General features: G+C 51.7%; 1 protein-coding gene across 2 annotated transcripts in view; it reads right to left on the reverse strand.

Moving 5' to 3' along the window:
• Nucleotides 1–7800: 7800 nt before the first annotated feature.
• CRTC3 (CREB regulated transcription coactivator 3) overlaps nucleotides 7801–24283 on the reverse strand; it is a 99876-nt gene continuing 83393 nt past the window's right edge. The window contains exons 9-16 of one of the 2 annotated variants that reach the window (XR_013813145.1): nucleotides 23977–24026; nucleotides 22287–22504; nucleotides 17528–17823; nucleotides 13357–13557; nucleotides 13191–13271; nucleotides 11719–11821; nucleotides 9507–10999; nucleotides 7801–8791 (exon numbers count right to left, since the gene is read on the reverse strand). Coding sequence is in view for 1 of the 2 variants with exons in the window: in XM_079764093.1 (XP_079620219.1) it covers nucleotides 10791–10999; nucleotides 11719–11821; nucleotides 13191–13271; nucleotides 13357–13557; nucleotides 17528–17823; nucleotides 22287–22504; nucleotides 23977–24026 (1158 nt within the window). In the remaining variant the exon portion in view is untranslated. Of the gene's footprint in view, nucleotides 11000–11718; nucleotides 11822–13190; nucleotides 13272–13356; nucleotides 13558–17527; nucleotides 17824–22286; nucleotides 22505–23976; nucleotides 24027–24283 lie in introns of both variants that reach the window. The other variant, XM_079764093.1, reaches the window with a different exon arrangement.

Genomic DNA, 24283 nt, shown 5'->3' on the forward strand with positions numbered 1-24283 from the left:
TTTCAATCTCAAGAGCATCCTGGTTTGCAGGATAACGTGTAAGGAAACTAGGCCAGGGGGAACCTAGATTATCACACAAGATGCTGCCACTGCCCCTCCCTGTCCCCGAGCTCTGGCTCCCCGTGCCCGTTCCCCCAGGCAGGTCTGTGCTGTGAGTGAGAGGCCCTCACCCCCCTGGACACTGGGGCTCTGCAGGTCAGCTGGACAGAGAGCCCCGCTTCTCCCTGCTCCCCGTCCCTGGCGCACTTACCAGGGTCTCCTGCCTGTCCCTCCTGAGCCCGGCTAGGAAAGGGTCGGCTGTGCCCTGAGCGGTTTCCCTAGCGGTGGGCCCCGGAGCTTAGGGGTTTCGAACCTTCTGGTCCCAGCTTGCAGGGGAGTCCTGGGAGCAGAGGCCTTGGGCTCTGCACTCACACCGGGCCGTCCTGGAGAGAGGGAGAGGATGACATTGGGTGCCCTTCAGAACGGAATCAGTCTTTTCTTTTTTAATCCTCCCCCGAGGATATATTTCCATTGATTTTTTTCCCCCAAAATGCAATTTTTATTTATTTATTTATATTTTTTAAAATTATTTTCTTTTTTGTTTCCATTGCTTTTTAGGGAGAGTAGAAGGGAGAGGGAGAGACAGAGAGAAACATGGATGTGAGAGGAACACATCGATGGGTTGCCTCCTGCACGCGCCCTGACCGGGGCCCGGGCCGGGGAGGAGCCTGCAACCGAGGTACATGCCCTTGACTGGAATCGAACTTGGGTCCCTTCTGTCTGCAGGCTGATGCTCTATCCACTGAGCCACACAGGCTAGGGCTGAATCAGACAGTCTTTGCCTCACGTTGCTCACAGGCCGAAGTGGGGGGAGGGGGAAGCAATGGGGGGGGGGGGCAGAGTTTCTACAACACAACTAGCCCCTAGTTGATGACGCTGTGGGAACAAAGTGCACCTCAAACACAACAGAGGAAACAGAGGTTATCAGCCAACCATTGCCTCCACAAGGCCACGTCGCCAATGACCCACAACGCATGGCTTACTGGCAGGAGCCTTTATCTGTGGCTTCTGTGTCTGGGGCAGCCCTGCCCCTCTCAGCTGGGCCTGGCTAGCCTGGCCCCGGGCGTGGGTTTGGTGGAAGTGTTCCCTGTCTCTCCTTCTCCCGGAACTAGTGCGCTCCTGGCAACGGCAGATGCCCAAGAAGACCAGCTCTGCCATCCAGCCCCCGTCAAGCGTTTGCGCCAGGCCTCATCTCCAAATGCCTCAAGTCCCAGAGCACAGCCCAAGGGCAACGGCCCAGGAGCAGCCCGCCCTGGGGTGGCTCAGTGGATGGAGCATCGGCCTGCGGACTGAAGGGTCCCCAGGTTGGATTCAGGTCAAGGGCATGTACCTCGGTGGCAGGCTCTGGTTGGAGTACATGCAGGAGGCAACCAACTGATGTGTCTCTGTCTCTCCCCTCCTTTCCATTCTCTGTAAAAATCAATGGAAAAATAGCCTCCAGTGAGGGTTAATGAAACAAACAAACAAACAAACAAACAAACAGAGAAGGCCCTGGAGGCTCATTGTTCCCACCGGGAGGGAGAGGAAGGAAATACTTGTCAAACAATAATCCGGACCTCCCAGCAGGCCTCACAGAGGCGGGGTCCCTGGGCCGAGGCCCCGAAGGAGAAGTTGGCTTTCTAGTGCAGACGGGAGATGGCACTGCCGTCAGGGGATGAAATGGGGGGTCGGGGTAGCTGTGGGGGGCAGCTGGCCACAGAGGTCCCTTTGCTAGGAGCCCAGAATGTCCCTTCTTTGAACACAGCACTCTCTGGGGCCCCTCACACATTTCTTTGTTGAAATTCTAAAACTTCAACTCTGTGTCACCAAACACAAGTTCAAGACTCCGTTTTCAGCAAAGAGTCATGTTGAGAAGTGTCGTGCTCATCCCTACACGGCGGGTCGATGCCAGTTTCACTGAGCATAAACCAGCCAATTTCCCAGCCCTCCCCCATTTCGGGGTTCAGGTCTCCGACCTCGCGGCCCAGGAGCTGCACCCCCATAGCTGTGACCAGCACGGCCCTTCTTATTGACTCCTCGATGGCAAAGCCAAGAGGTAAAATGAAAATAAAGAACTCGTGCCCTGGCCGGTGTGGCTCAGTGGATAGAGCGTTGGCCCGCAGACGGAAGGGTCCCAGGTTCAATTCCAGTCAAGGCACAAATCTCAGTTGCAGACTCGATCCCTGGCCATGGTCAGGGCGCGTGCGGGAGGCAACCAATCTATGTGTCTCTCTCACATCAATGTTTTTCACTCTGTCTCTCTCCCTTCCTTCCACTCTCTCTCTAAACATCAATGGGAAAATATCCTCGGGTGAGGATTCACACACACACACACACACACACACACACACACACACACACACAAATAATAATAATAATAAAGAATTTGGAATGGGGAGGCAAATGAATCAGTCTATAGTGAGTTTCTTTCTGGGCCAACAGTTCTTTTGAGTCCCGATTTCTATGTCCAACAGTTGTTTATGTGTACATAACAGCAATGATATTTCAGTTCTGGATGGTGGACAAATGGTGGTAATGCAGGTCCGACCCTCTCTGGTTTGGTCCTGGGCAATCTGCAGTGACGCACATCTGCTGACTGCTAGTATGGCAAGGCAAATATGTGATACCTTAATCAATAAAGTAATTTAAAAAAAAAAAGAATTTGGAATGGGGGACTGGGAAACCCATAAAGGACTGGCAGCGAGCAGGCGATCCCGCACACAATGAACCGGGCCAAACAATGGTGGGAAGGATGGCTACAGGACAGGATGCAAACAGCACAAACCCTGACTATGTGAAAACAAGAACTCCCAGCGTGGGGAGTGGGGCAGGAGGGAGGAAGTGGGTGAGCTCATTTCCTCATCCTAAGTCTCGGGCTGTCTAGAGATGCCATCTACAGTTGAAACAGGTTTAGAGACTGAATCCAGCCTCTTGACAGTTTTCCTTCCTTTTAGAGAAACCGTTAAGAAGCACAATTATTTGCAGTTTGGCAGTTTCTAGATTCATTTAGGCTTCCCTTTTGTTCTGTTGAATTTAAATACTTTTTCCAAAAAGACCTTGTATTTGTGTCCTTTTGTGTGTGTGTGTGGTAAAAATGTCCATCCATTTACCTGCCCTTTTCTCTGAATACATGCGGAAGGAGGAATCTCCAATACTGTCATACTCTTCAGTGTTAGATGAATTTCTTTAAAAAATATATATATATATATTTTTATTGATTTCAGAGAGGAAGGAATAGGAAGAGAGAGATAGAAATAATGATGATGAGAGAGAATCATTGATTGGCTGCCCCCTGCATGCCTCCTTCTGGGGATGGAGCCTGAAACCCAGGCAAGTGCCCTGATCGGGAATTGAACCATGATGACCCCCTCCCCCACCTCCCCCACCTCCCCGGTTCACAGGTCCCATGCTCAACCACTGAGCCACGTGGGTCAGGCATGAATTTCTTAGAATGAGCATGCCCTACAATTATAAAAGCAAAGCCTTTTCTTAAAAAAAAAAAAATGTCTGGAAGAGAAATTCCTTTGCTCCTTGGCCAGCACCTCTCACTCCGCATCTTCCTCCTGGGACGGTTCCCTCTGGTGGGAGGGGTGCCCTGCATCCCCCTGGGGGTCCGGCTGGGGGCGGAGACCTGCGGCAGGTGTGGAGGCAGCACCTGGGAGTCAGAGCCTGTGCTCCCGGGTCGGCTTCCTCATCTGTAGCCCAAGCAGCCTGCTTCTCAGGTTGCAGGGAGGGGCATGTCATGTGCTCACAGCCCAGCCACAGCGGAGTGCTCATGCTCACGAGAGAGGCCTGTTTGCATTGTGCCATCAGAGAAGGCGTTTCTACCAACCGCAGTGCCAGCCCGGCTAACCGCTAAGTTTGAGAGCGCCCGGTAGATCCATCTGGCTGTTTTGAGCCCTAATAGCCACTCTCATGGTCTCAGCTCCATCTAGTGTTCGAATCAGGGCACAGTCACATACAGGGTGGGGCAAGCGTAGGTTTACAGTTGTTTGTGTGGGAAATAATACGATAATAAAAACCAGAGTAAACTGTTTCACACTCACAACTGTAAACTACCCCATAACTGGCTTATGGCAAACCCTGAATTCCATACTTGCAAAAGGGACAGCTCTCATTAGGCAAACAGGACTGAAAAAAGATCAATTTAAAACACTCCTCCCGCCACAGCAGGTTTGGCTCAGTGGATAGAGAGTCAGCCTGCGGACCAAAGGGTCCTAGGTTCAATTTTGGTCAAGGGTGTGTACCTGGGCTGCAGGCTCCTCCCCGGCTTGGACCCTGGTCCGGGCTCATGCAAGAGGCAATTAACGATGTGAGAGAAACACATCAATATCTGTCTCTTCCACTCTCTCTAAAAAAATCAATGGAAAAAATATCCTCAGTAAGGATTAACTAACAAACTAATGAAATAAATAAATACCCCCCCCCCCCGACACTAAGATTTGGTATTTCAAAGCAAGTAGTATACAAATTTAGTATTTCTAAAGACTTGTTCATCCTTTCTTTGAAAGGACATATTCAAGTAACAAATAATCCATACTAATAGAAGGGTCATATGCTAATTAGACCAGGAGACCTTTCGGACGTCCATGGTGGTGGGGCCAAGGCAGAGGCAGTTAGGGGCAATCAGGCCAGGAGGGGAGGGCAGTTGGGGGTGATCAAGCTGGCGGGGGGGGGGCAGTTGGGGGGCGAGCAGGCCAGCAGTGGGGGGCAGTTGGGGCGAGCAGGTCAGCAGGGGTGGAAGTTGGGGGCAAGCAGGCCAGGAGGAGGAGGAAGTTGGGGGCAAGCAGGCTGGCAGGGGGGCAGTTGGGGGCAAGCAGGCCAGAAAGGGGGGGCAGTTGGGGGCGATCAGGACGGCAAGGAGGGCAGTTGGGGGCAAGAAGGCCAGAAGGGGGGCAGCTGGGGACGAGTAAGGCAGGCAGGTGAGCCATTAGGAGCCAGCAGTCCCGGATTGCGAGAGGGATGTCCCAGATTCGAGAGGTTGCAGGCCGGGCTGAGGGACACCCCTCCCGTGCATGAATTTCATGCTCCGGGCCACTAGTCCTATCTAATAAAAGAGCAATATGCAAATTGACCATACCTCCACTACACCCACAAGCCAATCAGGAGCAAGTATGCAAATTAACCCAACCAAGATGGCTGTGGCCACGGAACGAGCAGGAGGCTTGGGTTTCCCTGGCAGTGGAGGAAGCCAAGCTTCCCGCACACCCTGGCCAGCCCTGGACTCCACTCCAGACTACAAAGTTTCAATTATAGAAGATAAATAAATCCCAACAAAAATGGCTGTGGCCACAGAGCGAGCAGGAGGCGATGGAGGAAGCCAAGCTTTCCACCTGCCCTGGCCTGCCCTGGCCTCCGCTCAAGGCTACAAAGTTTCAATTATAAAAGATAAATAAATCCCAGATACCAGGGCCTCCACTTGGGTTGGTGGGGGAGTGGACGGCCTGCAAGCCACCACAGGCCCCTCGCCCAGGCCGCTCCACACCCCAAGGGAACCCTCACCCTGATCCGGGACATCCTTCAGGGCAAACCAGCCAGCCCCGACCCGTGCACCAGGCCTCTATCCTATCTAATAAAAGAGTAATTGACCATCACTCCAACACACAAGATGGCTGCCCCCATGTGGTCAAAGATGGCTGCCCCCATGTGGACACAAGATGGCCACGACAAAATGGCCAGCAGGGGAGGGCAGTTGGGAGGGACCAGGCCTGCAAGGGAGGACAGTTGGGGGCGATCAAGCCTGCAGGGGAGGGCAGTTAAGGGTGACCAGGCTGGCAAAGGAAGGAAGTTGGGGGCGACTGGGCCTGCAGGGAAGGGCAGTTGGGGGGGACCCAGGTCTGCAGGGAGAGCAGTTGGGGGGTGGGACCAGGCCTGCAGGGGAGGGCAGTTAGGGGTAACGAGGCCTGCAGGGGAGGGCAGTTAGGGGTAACGAGGCCTGCAGGGGAGGGCAGTTAGGGGTAACGAGGCCTGCAGGGGAGGGCAGTTAGGGGTAACGAGGCCTGCAGGGGAGGGCAGTTAGGGGTAACGAGGCCTGCAGGGGAGGGCAGTTAGGGGCAATCAGGCTGGCAGGGGAGCAGTTAGGCATCAATCAGGCTGGCAGGGGAGTGGGTAGGGGGGTGATCAGGCTGGCAGACAGAAGCAGTTAGGGGCAATAAGGAAGGCAGGCAGGGAAGCAGTTGGGAGCCAGCAGTCCTGGATTGTGAGAGGGATGTCCCAGATTGGAGAGGGTGCAGGCTGGGCTGAGGGACACACACACCCATGCACAAATTTCATGCACCGGGCCTCTAGTACTTATAATAATTGATCCTGGGAATTTCTGAAAGTGAGAAGAGAATGAGGGCCCCGAGGGGTGGTCTGGAGTGCCCCTGGGTGTCAGGGGAGGACTGTGCCAGTGGATAGTGTGGGGCTGTCTCTCTCCACAGGGCTCCCAACAGGGAAAGGCCAGGGGCCAGAGCAGGAGGGCCAGGAAGGGTCATGGAGGCCACGGACCCAGTGCACTGGCCTGGGAAGGAAGGGACGCCAGCAGAGAATGGGCAGCTGGAGAGGAAGGGGCAGGGGTTGAATCCTCAGTGGCGGCGGGGGCGGGGGTCAAAGAACAGGGTCTGTGTGGATCAAAGTACAGATGATGGCTCAGGGAGGTAGGCCAGAGATGGGATTTCTTTTTCTTTTTTTAAAATATATTTTATTGATTTTTTACAGAGAGGAAGGGAGAGGGATAGAGAGTTAGAAACATCGATGAGAAACATCGATCAGCTGCCTCCTGCACACCCCCTACTGGGGATGTGCCCACAACCAAGGTTCATGCCCTTGACCGGAATCAAACCTGGGACCCTTGAGTCCGCAGGCCGACGCTCTATCCACTGAGCCACACCTGTTAGGGCCAGAGATGGGATTTCTGGATGAGATTTCGGCAGTCACCTTTGTGACAAGCTGTGGGTGTGGCTGAGAAGGTGGCCTCTCAGGCTGTTGGGTAGGCCAGGCCTGTGAGCCCTGTGGGGACGTGGGGGACGGGGAGAGGCGGGGGTAAAAACAAAGCCAAAGTCCTGGGGGTGGTGGGGACAGGGCTAAAGGCCAGTCCATGAAGAGGAGCACTGGAGGAAGGCGCATCCGTGGCTGAACCTCCACAGGGGACCGGTTTTATTTTATTAAAAATACTAGAGGCTCAGTGCATGAATTCGTGCACCAGTGGGGTTCCTTGGCTTGGCCTGTGGGATTGGGCTGAAATCACCTCTCCGACATCCCCCAAGGGGTCCCAGATGGCGAGAGGGTGCAGGCCAGGCTGAGACACCCCACCGGTGCATGATCAGGGCTGGTGAAGGACGTGGGAGGGCTCCAGGGTGTGTCTAGCCCATCTCACTCAGTCCCGAATGACCAGATCCCAGCAGCAATCTAACCTACCAGTTGGAGCATCTACCCCCTGGTGGTTAGTGCACGTCATAGTGACTGGTCGACTGGTTGACTGTCTGCCATAGTGAGCAGCTGAATGACCATAGCATATCATTAGCATATTACTCTTTGATTGGTTAAACGGATGACTAGACACTTAGCATATTAGGCTTTTATTATATAGGATATTTTTACTGATTTCTGAGAGGAAGGGAGAGGGAGAGAGAGAAGCATCAATGATGTGAGAGAATCATTAATCAGCTGCCTCCTGCACACCCCACATGGGAGATCGAGCCTGTAACCTGGACATGTGCCTTGACTGGGATTTGAATTGTGACCTCCTGGTTCATTGGTTGACAGTCAACCACTGAGCCAAGCTGCCGAGCAGGGGAGGGAGGGTTTAGATGAGGGCAGGCCTGGGCTCCGGAAGGGGTGCTGCCAGAGGGAGGTGGAACACTGAGGCGCTACCATGAGCCTCTTTCCTGATACTCACAGCTTCCAAGGAACCACGGGCCCTACTTGTTTTGGAGCTTCTCTCAGGAGGGGGCGCATGACAAGCAGGTCAGTGCAGGACCTGTCAAGCCAAGGACCAGAAATCCCTAACTGCAGGCTGCGCTGCACAGGAGGTGGCGAGGATGAAAGCTTTCCCTCCCCCCACCACATTCAAGGCCAAAGAAAACACCAAGTGCAGGTACAACCTCATTGTGCTTTTAATTACGAAAGATGTAAAATGATGCATTATAAAACTTGGAAGCTACTTTATACAAAGTCCAATCTTTAAATATTGTTTGACAAGGGACCTGGGAGTTAGGACACTGGCGGGGAGTCTGATTCGTTGCTGGGATGGTTCCGTCATGAGCAATGAAAACATGCTCAGAACCATCTGCGCATCAATCAGAGGAGCCGACGCGAGTCAGAACTGGAAATGTCTTCAGATATGCAAATGGACGGGAATACACAACAAACAGTTCAGCTCAGGGGATATACAGTAGACTTGGGAGAAAGGAAACAGGACAGAGGAGAATGCATGTTCATCTTGACATGATCAAGAAAATGTTCTCCGAACACTTTATGTCCTAAAAACCACAACCGTACAGAGAGAAAAAATGGAAAGAGAAGGTTTTAGTTCTATGCTGTTTAACTCCTAGTAAGTGATAGTACAGGCATCGGTTTCTTGTAACAAAACTAAATATTGAAAAATATTTAGAATGCAGCCACGTCGGAGGCCGCGGATCGCGCCTGGCTTGTCTTAAAGGCACTAGTGAGTGCACTTACCCGCTGAAGGTCAGAGCGACCACCTGCTCGTGGTTGTCCTTGCCACCATCTAAGCAAAGGGGGTTGTACAATGCCCAAAACCTTTCCACAGGAAAAGATCGGGCTGATGGACCTAAGGACAAATTCAATTCAGTGCTAAGTCTTATTGTCATTATTATACTCCCCCAAACAGCCGCTTTTCCCGGAAGCCCCTGGGGCAGCGCACGTCATCATGTAGGTCTCGGGGTCCCCAACTGTAAGGCGGGGCTGCCTCGCAGACAGAGAGAGCTGGGACCCCGACACTGGTGATCCCCATGGGTAAGGCACTGTGCAAAGAGTGAATTATGCTGGGACCCCGACTCGTAATAAAAACCTCTTATAACATCAGAACCGTCTGTCTGAAAGGCCAGACCAGATGTTGGGGGCCTTGGACACAGGGAAGGCAGCCGGAGCTGGCTTCTCTGGGCACCTGGGGTGCTGTGTGCCCTCACAAGGAAAGGCCCTTTGCTTTACCAGTCACTCCCCGGGCCTCTCAGATCTTTTCAGGGATCTGGACGTTCAACTGGGAATAAAGCTGGGAAGGCGAGGCCCACCGTTCCTTCCTGAGCCAGCCCTCGGCAAGGAGGGCTCTGGTTTGAGCTCCTAATTCAACAGCAGGGACTGGGGGCTGTGAGCTGGTCCTTCAACTCCAAAGGCTGAAGCTCCATTTTAAAGCAATTTAGAGCAAACCATGGATCTGAGAGGGAAGAACTTTTGAGGGGAGGCCTGCCGGACCCCGGGGGCCCAGCACTGGGCGGCCTCAGCTCGCCTGGCCACGGGGACGCGCTCAGAAGACGGTCTGCACCTACCTGCTTGGAGCTCACCCTGGAGGACGGGCCCAGCCTCACGGGGGGTCTGCTCACCTAGTGTTAAAAGCATATTAAAGTGCACGCGTGACCTAACCACAGGCACAAGTGTCCGAAAAGCGAAAGCTCTGAGAAGATTTGGCGAGGAATAGGGACAGTGGAGATTAGACTGCCTTACAGCAGGCAGATGCATTCATTCCTGCAGTCATTCATTCATTCACTCATTCACACATTCAGCACGCAGTTACACAGCACCTGCTCAGTGCCAGGCACTTGTTGGTACTGAGGGTTCAATGGTGAGTAAGGCACAGTCCCTGCTGCCCCCAAGGAGCGGAGGGTCCAGTGGAGTTACATGATCACTCCCAGTCCACAGACAAGAGCTTCGCTCTGCTGCTGCTCAGCTGCTCAGCTGCTGGCTGCGTCTGCGCCAGACCTCGCCGTCCCCTCCAGGTGGTGTGTGCGCAGAGGCCTGCACCCCTGGAGCTGGTCCAGAGCTTGGCTGAAGGAGGTCACGTGGCTGCGAGACACCTGCAGCCCCCCTTCGTTCTTCTAGTCCCCAAGAAGCACTGCTCCTTCATTCAGGGACGTTTCCTTCAGTGACTGAACACAATCGTCTTCCTTCTCCTCTTGTCCAGAGGAAAAGGCGAACTGAAGCAGCAGAAAGGAGATTATAAATGGGAAAAAAACAAACTACCATTCAGCTTGCTCAACTCGAGTCTGCTCTTGGACTCATGGTGCAAATTCTTCTTCATATTAGAATTAAGGCATCGGAGAGCTGCGGCTCTCGATTCTGCCCTGAATAGCCCTGCCGCCAGCGGGCAGGGGCCCAGCCATCACAGCCGGGTCAGAGAAGGCGTCTGGGGCTGTGGTACCGTCGCTCGAGGCTGAGCTAACTCTCGGAGGCCTGGGGCCCCCACCTGCCTCCACCCCAGCAGGTCCTTCCTCGGTGTTGACGTGGGGCCTCCGCCCGTGACCGTTTTTCCTTTTACACGCTGACCGGCTGGGTGATGGTCGCGGTGATGACCAGCTCACTGGAAGTCCCGAATGAGCCGTCCTGCAGCGGCAGCACCTGCACCGCAGGCCCGAGAGGCGGGGCCTCGCTCTGTGGTCCAGGATGAGTCACTGTGTGTGAGGCGGGACCTCATCGGAAAGCTGGGAGCCGTGGAATTGGTTCTTTCCATGTCAGAAGCCCGGGGTCACAAAAGCCCAGGGGTGCCGCGGGCTCCATTCTGTTCCGTTTCACGTTAGCTGTTCAGATATAAATTATTCCACCCCGCTCCCTTCGGTTCACAGTCGGTCGGCTCGAAACGTCTCTTCGACAGAGGGGTCAAGCAGACCCATGCTGGAGTCACTTAGCATGTTGAGTCCATCCAGGCTCAGGGGCTCGATTTGGAGCTCTTCGTCCAATGGGAATGAGGTGTCCATGTTCAGACTGACCTCGGGCATGCCCTCCAGCTCCCCGCCGAGGTCTCTGAACAGGCCGGCACTTGCGTCTTCTGGAAGAAAGAGCAAGAGGGAACAACAGGGCAGATTAGGAGGCGTGAAGGCAACAAACTGATGACACCCCCAAACCGCTACCCTTGTCAGCTTCCCAGCCAGGAAGGACCATGATCGCTGTGTCCCAGCCGCTTCCAGGCCTACAGTTTGTTCTGGAATCTACGTTCTTCCCAGTTAGTTCTGCAACGCCCACGCCCCCCGCCCCCCCTTTTTTAAAGTGGCTACTCTTTGTTTGTTGGTGTGGTTTTTTAATCCTCACCCGAGGATATTTTTCCATTGATTTTTAGGGAGAGTGGAAGAGAGAGGGAAAGAAACACATCGATTGGTTGCCTCCTGTATGAGTCCCAACCAGGGCCCAGGCAGGGGAGGAGCCTGCAACCGAGGTACGTGCCCTTGACAGAAATCGAACCCGGGACCCTTTGGTCTGCAGGCCAACGCTCTATCCACTGAGCCACACCGGCTAAGGCACACAACTCCCAATTTTGCAGGCTTTCTCCGTCTGTACAGCTGTCAATCACTGAAAACTAAGTATCTCAGAAAAGACTCAGTGCCTCCGTCCCTGGGCTGGACACCTGCAAGTCACATGGGAAAAGCCGAGCTGGGGGCTTCCCCGCTTTGCTTTATCTAATGTTGTTGTCGTTTACACGACCTTGCAATGGAGTCTGTCCCAACACAGCAAAACCACAGCCATGAGGAAGCTGCGGGCGGCCCCACTCACCTGTCAGGAGGGTGTTTGGGAAATTCCCGCAGTTGGAATACAGGTTTGGTCTCAAATGAAACGGGTCCTGTGGCTCCTGGGGGCCGTGCTGCACCAGGGGCACCTGGAAGGTCAAAGGTCACAATGTGAGGAAAGACTCCTGCTGCCGAGGAGTGAGTAACGCAATGGCTCCCAGGGCAACCCAGAGGGGGCGCCTCTCGGAGTCCCTTCCCTGTGGGATCGGAGTGCCTGGCCGTCGTGACACCGGCCATGCAGGTGGGGCTAGTGTGGAGCAGGGCCCCTGAGGTCCGCAGTGGGGACCTGTCCCCATCCACGCACGGCCTGGCCCTCTACGCCATCCCAGGAGACACCGAACTGTGGCTTCTGTGCCCTCTGGCCTCTGACCCCTGCCCCTCCTCGGTCACATGGAGGCTCGGGGGACTGCCATCTGCGGGAACCCTGTCAAGGCTCCCCAAGGAGCTGATGTAGCCAATAGGTTCCTTTCCTCTCTGGCTTCCAGAAAAACGAGAAAACAGAAGCCCTTTCTTCTCACTCGGAGGGAGGAGCCCCAGGTGAGGCCCTCGCTCAGAGAAAACCGCTAAGAAGACAGGCCAGAACCGAGGTGCCTTCCCGGAAATTAAGTTTCCAAACTATTTTTAAAATCTCCCAAAAGTAGGCGTTTCCATCATTTCTCTGCGAGACACTGACCATGAGATTAACACGGCTCCTCCAGGCAGCCTCCGGGTTCTCACCACGAGGCTTTCCCACACCTCCTCAGGAAACATGCCTGTCTTTATTTCACTGTTGCTAAGTGCTGGAAAGTGCTCCTTCTGTCCTTACTCCATCCCAGGGCAGCCCACACTTACTAAACATTCTAAAACCTAGGGATATTAAAAATGGCCAGCGGCGTGGCTCAGCGGCTGAGCGTCGACCTATGAACCAGGAGGTCACGGTTCGATTACCCATCAGGGCACATGCCCGGGTGGCGGGCTCGATCCCCAGTAGGGGGCGTACAGGAGGCGGCGGATCCATGAGTCTCTCTCATCACTGATGCTTCTCTCTCTCAAAAAAGGCCAGTGTTACGGAAAGATTGCAAAGCAAAAGCAAATGGCCGACTGGAACTACCCAGGGAAGGACTGCTCCCGCCAGGACCCAGCTCTCCTGGGAGGGCGCCCACACACTGCGCTGGGCTCAGCAAGGGGGCCTCAGGCTGAGCCCCTCTCGGTGTCTCGGTCTCCACACCTGACAGGTCAGTGGGCTGCTGTGGCCCCTGCCAGTATGAACGCTGCTCCAGTTCTGACCAGAGCGCCACCACGCGTCTCCCATCACTGTTCACACAGTGTCTCTGCTGAGGCCTGACAGTCACTTCGGGGCTCGGGGAGATCCAAGCACATCGATTCAGAGACGGAGCGTGCCTCGTCCGCCTGGTGTGGGTCCCACACGCTGAGCAGTTCCCGCTCTGGGAAGAGGCAGGTCCCCAGGCGATCACTCACCTGCTGAGTGAAAGCTGGGCCCGGCCTCATGGACTGCTGGTCAAAGCTCACATCCGGGAAGAAGCTGGTCAAAGACGAGCCCTTCAGGGAATGAGGAGGGGCATTCAGTTGGAAGCCAGGGTGAAATAAGCCTTCCCTCCAGCCCGGCGCTCCCGCCGGGACTCACCTGGGCCGTGAGGAGCTGGAAGTCTGACTGTGGCAGGGACGGGGCTGCCTGTGGCTGCTGAGCAGGGGGCTCCTGGGCGTGGGGCTGCTGCAGGAGAGGCTGGGGGAGCTCCTGGGGCCGGGGGTACGGGGGAGGTGGGGACACTTGAGCTTGAGCCTCTGTGGGCAGGAAGGAAAGCGGGCTCCCATCAGAGGACACCATCTGAAAAACAAAGGCACTGAGCAGCTGAGCTTCGGAGCGCCTCGTCCGAGTCCTTTAAGATGAGGAGATGCACGGTGAGGAGAGACCCGAGACCTTCACCAGGGCCTTCTGTGCTGGGCGGAGAAGCTAGTTCTGCTCCTTCAAAGTGTATCTCGCATCTCACCCCCCCCCCCCCCCCCGCCAAAGCATTTCCCACTCCATGACCATTTCTATTGTCCCAAAAAACAAAACAAAACAAAACACCCAGCTCATTTACCAGTTTCCTCTCAGTTTTCTCAGTAAAAGCCATGTTGTTGGTTTTTAAGCCGTAACTTCTGATTAAAGATGGGAGATTGAAGAAAGCATTTAACTCTACCGTCTCCCAAAACTCTACTGAAACACTAATACAACATTAAGCGACACTAAACATTCGTAAACAACACGAAAACAATAATAACAACAAAATAACAAACAACATGAGGACAAAGATACCAGGAGAGAAGGAAATCCTACACAATTTGGAAAATGAAAGGCAGATGGTCAAGAGGCGACTGGCTTGGTGGAACTGGGAAGGCCGCTGCTACGCTGCAGTGAGAAACCAAGACGCAACTGATTTACACTCAGGATCCCCAAGGCAGCCCATGGGAACGGGGGCAGAGCTGGAGCCAGGAGGATCTTACCAAAGTTTAGGTGAGAAGCAGGCGGGCTTCTGAGCCCTGGCCTGCAGGAGGGGGGGAGGGCTCTACTCTGGAGAGAGGCAACGAAGGTTCTCCAGGCAGGGCTCACCCACGGCGCCAGGTGAGGCGCTTTCCTGAAAATACCGTTCGTGAGAAAGCTTGTGATTCAACTTGAGCCCTCCACTTTTTGCTCCCAACTCGGTTCTCAGGTAAAGAAACCATCAAAGAAATAATTAAAGAAAATTTCCACCCTGGCTGGTTGCTCAATGGTTAGAGCATCGGTCCACGGACAGAAGGGTCCAGGTTCAGTTCCCGGTCAAGGGCATGTACCTGGGTTGCAAGCCTGATCCTGGCTTGGGTCCAGGCATGTGCAGGAAGCAACCAATGGCTGCATCTCTCTCACATCGATGTTTCTCTCTCTCCCTCTCTCTCTCTCTCCTCCCCCCCCCCCCGACTCTCTCTAAAATGAATGGGGGTGGGGGGGGAAATATATGCTTGGTGAAGATTAATCAAAAAAAGAAAAAAAAATTTTCCAGAAAAGAAGGATGTGAATTTTCAGATTGAAGAAAGCCACTGAATATCCAGACTCATGTCAAACAAGCCATATTATTCTAAAATTTCAGAAAGCTGGGGACAAAAAGAAGATCCTATAAGCCTTCAGAGAAAAAAAGAGAAAGGAGATTTCATTCAAAGTTTTAAGAATCAGAATAAAAGTGGGTTTCTCTAGAAACTAAAAGGGCAATGGATTAATAACTTCCACATCTCAAGAGAAAATTATTTCAAATTTAGCATTCTATATCCAGTCAATTATCAATAAAATGGTGGAGAGGATAAAGACATTTAAATCATGCCATATACTCTATTTTGTAAAGCTACTGAAGTTTTTATTTTTATTTAAAAAAATATTTTTATTGATTTCAGAGAGGAAAGCAGAGGGAGAGAGAGAAACATCAACGATGAGAAAGAATCACTGATCGGCTGCCTCCTGCACGCCCCCCACTGGGGATGGAGCCCACAACCCGGGCATGTGCCCTGACCGGGAATCGAACCTTGACCTCCTGGTTCATAGGTTGACACTCAACCATTGAGCCATACCGGCTGGAGGATTTGTTTTTAGTTGTATTAAGAAGAGACCTACTCAATTCCAAGCATTTGGGATTGGATTAGTAATATATACGTAGAACCAAACTAACAAAGTAAGATATTTATTAAAACCCAGGAGGAAAAAAAATGGCACTTTGTTATGTCATGGTGTACTCTAAGGTAAACTCGGACTACATTATTATAACTATGAAACGTTACACACTGAGTACTGCTCTAATCAAAATCATAATAAACCACATGCTGGAGGAGGAGGAGGAGGAAATATGTATGTATGTGTGTGGGACGACTGGGAGAGCTGAAGAACAAAGCACTAATCTTCCGTGGTAGAATGTTACTAGATAACACCTAACACTAACATTGTTGGGTAAATTAGCTTGAAATAATGTGGTTACACCAAAGAGATGAGCTAAAGTGGTTGAAAGTGATAATTTCCAGGGATAGAGAACTATGGGGGTAGGGGAAAGAACTCTAACTTCAGAACAAGTCCCTTAGAACTATTTGACTTTTTAAATTGTAAGCACGGCTGAAACCGGTTTGGCTCAGTGGATAGAGCGTCGGCCTGCGGACTCAAGGGTCCCAGGTTCGATTCTGGTCAGGGGCATGTACCTTGGTTGCGGGCACATCCCCAGTAGGAGGTGTGCAAGAGGCAGCTGATCGATGTCTCTCTATCATCGATGTTTCTAACTCTCTATCCCTCTCTCTTCCTCTCTGTAAAAAATCAATAAAAATATATTTAAAAAAAAATTGTAAGCACGAACAACATTGATTTAAAAAAGCTAAATATAAAGCGAATTTAAAAACGGAAACATCTGAAAAAGGATGATGCCTCTATCCCTATAGTCTCCTTAAAATGTACCTAGGAAGCCTGAGTATTATTTTTTTATAGCCTGTCGAATAACTTTGCAAAATAAAATTAATAACATAAAAAGAACCATTAAGAAACAATTATGAAATACCCTCTCCCCAAAGGGATTACTCATATAATCAAGATCCTGTACGTAGCTGGTAACTGGTAAAGAATGACTAATAACTGGATTGCCAATCCTTCCATTGTGTTCAGTCCACTCCCCCTCGCTAAGTCATTACTCATTTTTGGAGAAGTGGTTAGTGAATGATGTTATGATGTATCTAGGGAGTGACCAACAGGTTAAAAATATATTCACTGATGATTCTGGTAAGGAGAACCACCTCAGAGCTTAGAATAAACAGTCAGCAAGTGAAAACACGAGGTTCTGTAACAGGCTTGGGACTTCAGCCTCCTTCTAAACAGGCTTCTTTGGGCTCTTTCATGGCGACATGGTCCTTCTTACACCTACTATTTCCTGAGCAATAAAAGTCCTGTTTCTCAACTCTGCAGTCAGTTAGGGAGAGGTCTAATAGCAATGCTTTAGGGCAGTGGTCGGCAAACCGCGGCTCGCGAGCCACATGTGGCTCTATGGCCCCTTGAGTTTTTAGCAAAGGCCAGCTGAGGAGTACCCTAATGAAGTTAATAACAATGTACCTACCTATATAGTTTAAGTTTAAAAAATGTGGCTCTCAAAAGAAATTTCAATCGTTGTACTGTTGATATTTGGCTCTGTTGACTAATGAGTTTGCCGACCACTGAGTTAGGGAGATATTCAAGGTCTTCTTTGGCTTTTCCTTGTGGTTAAAGTACGTAGAGAGCTGCCTGGCCTGCATGGCTCAGTGGTTGAGCATTGACCTATGAACCAGGAGGTCACGGTTTGATTCCCGGTCAGGGCACATGTCCAGTTGCGGGCTCGATCCCCAGTGTGGGGCGTGCAGGAGGCAACCAATCAATGATTCTCTCTCATCATAGATGTCTCCCTCTCTCTTTCTCTCTGAAATCAATATAAATATTTTTAAAAATAAATAAAGTACTTAGAGAGCCAATGATTGACTTGCCATGCCTGTTTCCCTGCGCTAAGGGAGGCAGGCCTGGGTTGCGTCCTCTATACCTTACCACTCTCCCCCAACCCCGACTTCGAGTTACAACGCCTGCAAACTGTTCAATGTTTGCTTAGGAATGATCCACACAGGTCTGCTCTTGGGAAATCATTAATGCCTTCTGAATTATTCACATTTCTGCTCCGATTCCACATAGAAGTGACCTCATGGGCAGCACTGGGTGTAATAGACTCAATCCAAAATCACAGAGAGAAGGAAAGCGATTCCCGTATCTTCGGTCTGTTTGCCGAAGCGGTTTTTACCTGCGAGGCAGGGTAGGGGTTCATCGGGCTGGTGGAAGAGAGCTGTCTGCTGAAACCTTGATGTGCTTCGGGGCCAGGAGAGAGCGTGAGAGGGCTGACGGGAGGCTGCCTGCGCCGAGAGGGGCCGCTCAGGTTGGTGGTGGGGAGAGAGGGGTTGCTGAGGGAAAAGAGGCGCAGGGAAGGGTGGAGAGCAGAGGCGCTGGGCGATGTCTGCGGGTGGCTGTTCAGGGAAGAGGAAAGCGCTGTCTTATTGAGTGTGGCCTGGATGGAGGGGTTACTCCGGGAGCTCTGGAGACCTAGGAGAGAACAGATTCCAAGTTACTTGTCATCATTTCAGACCAAATGGCTCATTTTCCAAAGATTAAGGAAAACATCACTTCCTACGATGTGATGAGGATTGTGTGTGTGGAGGAGCTCCTGGGAGACTCCGACTGAGCATGTATCCGATGTGCCAGCGGCACGGAAGGTGCCATCGGGGAACGGTTTTCTTGAGAGGAAGGTGATCATGTCACAGACGGGGGGTGAGGAGGGAGGGGGTGAGGATGGGGGGCAGGACCAGGTGAGAGTGGGTAATGGAGGCCAATGTGCAGTGTGCTCAGCTCCAGCCCAGGGAGAGGAGCCAGGGCTGGACCACAAACTCTGTTCATTTTATTTTATTTTCTTAATCCTCACCCAGGGACACTTTCCCACTGATTCTTAGAGAGAGTGGAAGAGAGAGGGAAAGACAGAGAGAAATATCGATGTGAGAGAAACACATCAGTTGGTTGCCTCCTGCATGTGCCCCGACCAGGGCCGGGGCCTGGAAGGAGCCTGCAACCGAGGTACGTGCCCTTGACCGGAATCTAACCTGGGACCCTTCAGTCCATAGGCCGACGCTCTATCCACTGAGCCACACCGGCCAGGGCCACAAAACCCATTTCAGAGCCCCCGTGCCTCTGTCCCAGGCACACTGCAAACCCTATGCTACTTCGGGGAGCACGCTTCCACGGAGGCGTGGCTCTCGGGAGCTGCCTCAGTGTAGCCTTTAAACATCCCGAGTGCCCAGAGACTCCCTGGAAGAGACACCCTCCACGTCTCCTGCCCCTCAGCTCCTTTCTCTTTGTTTTTCTGGCTCCAAAGAAATTGTTCATCACAGCCTATTCCGATTCAGGGCAAAGGAAGCTTTTGCTGGTGCTTAGTTTTATTTTGGAGGGAGGGTAGTAAGTTTTAGCATGAGCAAGGGAGTTTGGGGGAGGCATTTCCATGACACAGGGAGCTGGGCACAAGTTGGAGGAGGCCAGGGGCACTGTCCTGTGCCCTGTTGGGTCCTGGGCACCTGGCACGGGGCCTGACACAGAGTGGCTTCACTCCACGAATGAATGGTGCTGCCGCTGCTGCTGAGTATCTTAACTGGCAACACCCATGTTTCACGGCTCAGCCCATCACTCTTTTTAAAAAAATATATATTTTATTGATTTTTTAGAGAGAGGAAGGGAGAGGGATAGAGAGCTAGAAACATCAATGAGAGAGAAACATCTATCAGCTGCCTCTTGAACGCCTCCTACTGGGGATGTGCCCGCAACCAAGGTACATGCCCTTGACCGGAATTGAACCTGGGACCTTTCAGTCCGCAGGCCGACGCTCTATCCACTGAGCCAAACCAGTTAGGGCGTCAGCCCATCCATCACTCTTGGACCAGCAGGTGAAGAGGTACTTTTTCATGTTAATAAAGAAATTGAGTGTTAGCCCAGCCGGTGTGGCTCAGTGGTTGAGCGTTGACCTATGAACCAGGAAGTCACAGTTGGATTCCAGGTCAGGGCACATGCCTGGGTTGCAGGCTCCATCCCCAGTAGGGGGCATGCAGGAGGCAGCCGATCAATGATAGTCTCTCATTAGATGTTTCTATCTCTCTCTATCCCTTCCTCTCTGAAATCAATAAAAAATATATATATATTTTTTAAATTGAATGTTAGATAAAAATTATGAAAATGAAGAAAGGAAGAAATAAAGCATTTTTAGCTGGCAAATAACTTTTAAAAGGGAGGAAAGATGTCTCTGATAAACCCTAAGTAGTATTCCACAACTCAACTTCCCATGTAAAGGTCGGAGATAAGGCTGGTCAAATAAGAATTAGAATTAGCCCTGGCCGGTGGCTCAGCTGGTTGGAGCATCATCCTGTACCCCAAAAGCTTTGATTTCCAGTCAAGGCACATACCTAGGTTGCAGGTTCAATCCCTGTTCGGGGCACGTAAAGGAGGCAACCAATTGAGCGATGTCCCTTTCTCTCTTACTTTCTCTCTCTCTAAATATAAAACAATAGCAACACAAATCAAACATATCCTCAGCTAAGGATTAAAAAAAAAGAATTAGAATTAGAGCTACAGATATGATTCAATTTTTTAAAAAACCAACTCATTCAGAAAAAAAGCACAAACATCTTTAAAAATCTGTGCGACTCTGTGTCCCATGCATTTTAAGTTCCATGCACAGGAGCTAGAAAAAGCTGATGCTGGTTCTGGCACGTTCTGGACAAAGTAATGCTTGTTTGAGGGAAATAACAGCAAGCGATTAAGCTCGGGGTTTGCAATTGAAGCCCAGTGTTGAAGGCGATACCAAGACCCAGGACTGCTAAATGCCGACGTGACTTGACCTATGTGACCTTGAGTGTCTTTTTTCATAGAGAATGACCAGAGTCACATAAGTAAAGCAGCAGGATAAAAAAACGACCAAAAGAACCCAAAATAAAGGTGCTCGCTGAAATCCCTTCTTCAAACCCAAAGTCATGTTGCGCCACGGCAGACGACTGCAAATCATCAGAGCCTTCCCGGGACCAGCCGAAGAGGGCCCCTCTCCTGTGAGCGGTGAGCTGATTTACGTAGACAAGTCCTGTTGAACCCAGAGCGGACACCAGCGAGCACTTTCCCACAGACAGCCCCGCACTGAGGACACTTGCAAAGGTCCACACATCCTTAGGAACGTTATGCCAGGGCTGTACCGCACCCCGAGTGTGAGAGGGAGTAGTAACGCCTGCCTACATACTGACAAGAGCGCATGTCAGGGTTCAAGCAAATGCAGACCCATGGGTCTGAGCTGTAGATACTTATGTTCATACTAACGGCCCGATGCACAAAATTCGTGCAAGAGTAGGCCTTCCTTCCCCTGGCTGCCAGCACCGGCTTCCCTCTGGCACCCAGGACCCGGGCTTCCCTCTGGTCACCAGCAGGCACCTGGGACCCAGGCTACCCTCGCAGCCCTGGCTTTGTCCAGAAGGTTGTCTGGAAGGACATCCGGTCTAATTAGCAAATTACGCTTTTATTATTATAGACTAGTGGCCCGGTGCACAAAATTTGTGCGCGGGGGGAGGGGGTGTCCCTCATCCCAGCCTGCACCCTCTCCAATCTGGGACCCCTCAAAGGATGTCCTACTGCCAGTTTACAGGGATCGGGCCTAAACCAGCAGTTGGACATCCCTCTCGCAATCTGGGACTGCTGGCTCCTAACTGCTCACCTGCCTGCCTGCCTACCTGATGGCCCCTAACTACTCTGCCTGCTGGCATGCTCGCCCCCAACTGCCCCCCCAGCAGCCTGATCACCCCCAACTGCCCCCCGTGCCAGTGTGCTCGCCCCCAACTGCCCTCCCCACTGGCCTGCGTGCCCCTAACTGCCCCCTGCTGGCCTGCTCACCCCAAACTGCCACCCCCCCGCTGTCCTGATCACCCCCAACTGACCCCCACTGACGGCCTGCTCGCCCCCAAGTGGCCCCCCTGCTGGTCTGCCCCCCCCCGCTGGCCTGATCACCCCCAAAGGCCCCCCCCCACTGGCCTGATCACACACAACTACAACTGCCATCCCATCCTGGCCTGATCACCCACAACTGCCCTCCCGTCTTGGCCTCTAACCGCCTCGAGCTCGGCCCCGCCATCATGGCTTTGTCCAGAAGAATGTCTAGAAGGTCTCCCAGTCTAATTAGCATATTGCCCTTTTATTAGTATAGATAGAAACACCCAAGTCACATTATGGATAGCATTTTAACCTTTTGCACTCGGATGTCGAGATTAAAATTACTCTTTGAATGTATCAATAATTTGAAATATAAAAAAATCCAAATAAATAAGTTTGCATGAAAAGAAACTCCAATTTTTTATTCTACTGCCACGCTTTGTAAAATCTGGGGTATTTAAAAAATTAAATCCCAAGTAGAATAAAGGAATCGAGAAAAAAGCAAGCGAGTGCAAAGGGTTAATACAGCCACATGCCACATCTTTTAGCACTTCTGAAAATTTGAGCCAATTATTTTGAACTGTGGTAATTTCTATTAAATACACGCATCTATTTAAGTATAAGTATTGTCATCATATTCACTGCATATTTTCTAAAATTCAAAAGGTTCTCTTTTGAAATCCAATGGGAAATTGGAGGGGTCTAGAGACGGCTGTAATGATTGAATATCATCACGTGATATTTAATACGAGCCACTAACACTGTTCGGCCAGCACAGACTCGAGTGGGCACTTATTTCTTGACTCTCAAGTCTTATTCTCCAAGTCCCCGGGATACAGGGCTGATGAAGACGCTAAAGAGGGAGGCTTAGCAGAGCTGCTCCAGATGCATCGTGTCTAGCAGACACTGGGCCACCAGAGCAACATGGCAGCAGGGTCAGGAGCTACAAGAACAGGGATGTGCCCACTCCACGCTCCACTCACAGGCCGCCTGGCTGGGCACCAGCTGAGAGGAAGCCCGCAGTGGACACGGGCAGGGTCCCACGGAGCAGGGACACTTACCCGAAGAGCTTCTGATGCCCAGGTGAGTCATAGCAGCTGGAAGGTTGCCCACACTGTTCCCCATACTCATGCCACCGAAGAGGGGGGTGCCGGTGTCCAGGGAGGCCGGCAGCGGCGCCGAGTAGTGGAGGTTGGTTAAGTCTGGCAGGGACCCTCCGGTGTTCAGGGTCCCCAGAAAGGGGGAGAGGCCCATGTTTGGACTGTTGTGTGGAAAGGCGCTGAAAAAGGAAAGATAACTATTACTTTCTGAAATCATCAGGCTTTGGGGAATAGGACATGTCTGATACTTTCCCTCGTCAAATAAAAGCAAGTCCTCGTGTAAGCTCGGCCTCCTCCTCATCCTGAGAACTTGCTTCCTTGGCTTACCCCCTCTGCAGGGCCACTCCTAACCTGCTGGGTTGGACAGAGGATGCATCTATACCCACTTTATAGGAATATTTTCCAAGACCAGATGAAATAATTGATGTAAAAGCACTTCAGAAATTATAAAGCACTATATAAAGGCACTGCTGTGCAATTTACACGGTTCTTTTGCTAGGTTTCTAAATTCTCTTTCCTACACACACACACACACAAAGTATCTCTGTATCAACCAGATTCCTTCCAGGATATAGTTTTTCAATGACAGTGTGGAGGATGGCTTAAGGGAGCAGAAAGACAGCAGGGAGACCCAGTCGGAAGCTAAGGCTGCTTCAGGAAGAGGCGGGAGGAGATGAATTCGATTGAGGACACTCCATTCAATACAACATGATCAGCAGAGCACGTCCCGGGTCCCAGATACTGATAATGGGGCCTCAAGAGACTTGGACAAAGCAGGGAGATAGAGCCCAAAGGAAAACAACTTGCTTAAAATAAATGAGCGAACAGATAAATAAATAAACAGGAAAGAACTTGCAATATCATACAATTCAGTAGTACAGAGTCTGGTGGCCTCGGGCGTGGGGACAACAACCAGCAGGCTGGAGGGGGCTCCCTGGGGGCATCCGAGTTCAGTTGGAAGGCCAAAGAATTCACATGGTGAACTTATGCAGGAAAACCATTCCAGGCAAGTTCACAGCGTGAGCAAAGCAGAAAGGCGCGAAGCCACACAGTGTGCCCAGGAACTCGGACACCACAGGAAGGTCAAGTTGAAGAGGGGCGGGAGCTGATGGGAGACGGCCCTGTAGAAGCAGGCAGAGAGCATATGAGGCTGAAAGGTACACGCTGATGGCAAGAAGCCAGTGGAAGGCGGGAAGCAGGGAGAGACACGCACAGTCATCCTGAGGACAGTGTGGCTAACAGACTCGGGGGAGTGGAGGCCGGGGTGCAAGAGGCAGAGCTGGAGATAGAGAGGCAAGTTATGACGCTCTGAACAGTCAAAAAGGGGGCCAGCGCCCACCGTGTGCAGCTGGCGGGTTCCTCGCCACGCCTGCACGCTTCTGCTTCAAGTCGTGTGTTTACCAAGAGTCAGTTGTGTTATTCGCAAACATATGTATGACCGTCTTGTGATTGCAGTTATGTTATATAACGACTTTAAATAACTGAAACATTGAGGACCAAAGAGCTGTTGTTTTTATGAAAATTCCGTTGACTTTCAATGCACACATAACGAGGGCCGTTTCGCAGAGTTCTGTGCCGAAGTAGCAAGACTGTCCTTTCGGGAAAACCTTGGGACAATCCCCGAGCCACGAACAGAAAGAACATCACTTACCCGCCGCCGCCAACATCACAGGATCGAGGGCGCCCTGACAGCGACTGGATCTGGGGAGAGACAGAAGCTGGGCTTACTCACTGAAGAGCCAAATCCAAGCTCCTACAAGTGTCTTTGTAAGCATCTGTAGTCAGTGCAAGTGAGAGGGTTAGCACCTCACTCAGTGGCCCTTTAAGTTCTGACTAGACTTCTCCAGGCACAAGGGAGGCAGAACATTAAAATTTTCTTAATTTGATGCTTTATTAATTTATCTTCTAGATGAATAGTATTTCCTTCAGAAAGGCCAATGTTTTATGTACAGAGCTTA

This window comes from Cnephaeus nilssonii (genome assembly GCF_951640355.1).
Source record: "Cnephaeus nilssonii genome assembly, chromosome: 24".
NCBI classification, from domain to species: domain Eukaryota; kingdom Metazoa; phylum Chordata; class Mammalia; order Chiroptera; family Vespertilionidae; genus Cnephaeus; species Cnephaeus nilssonii.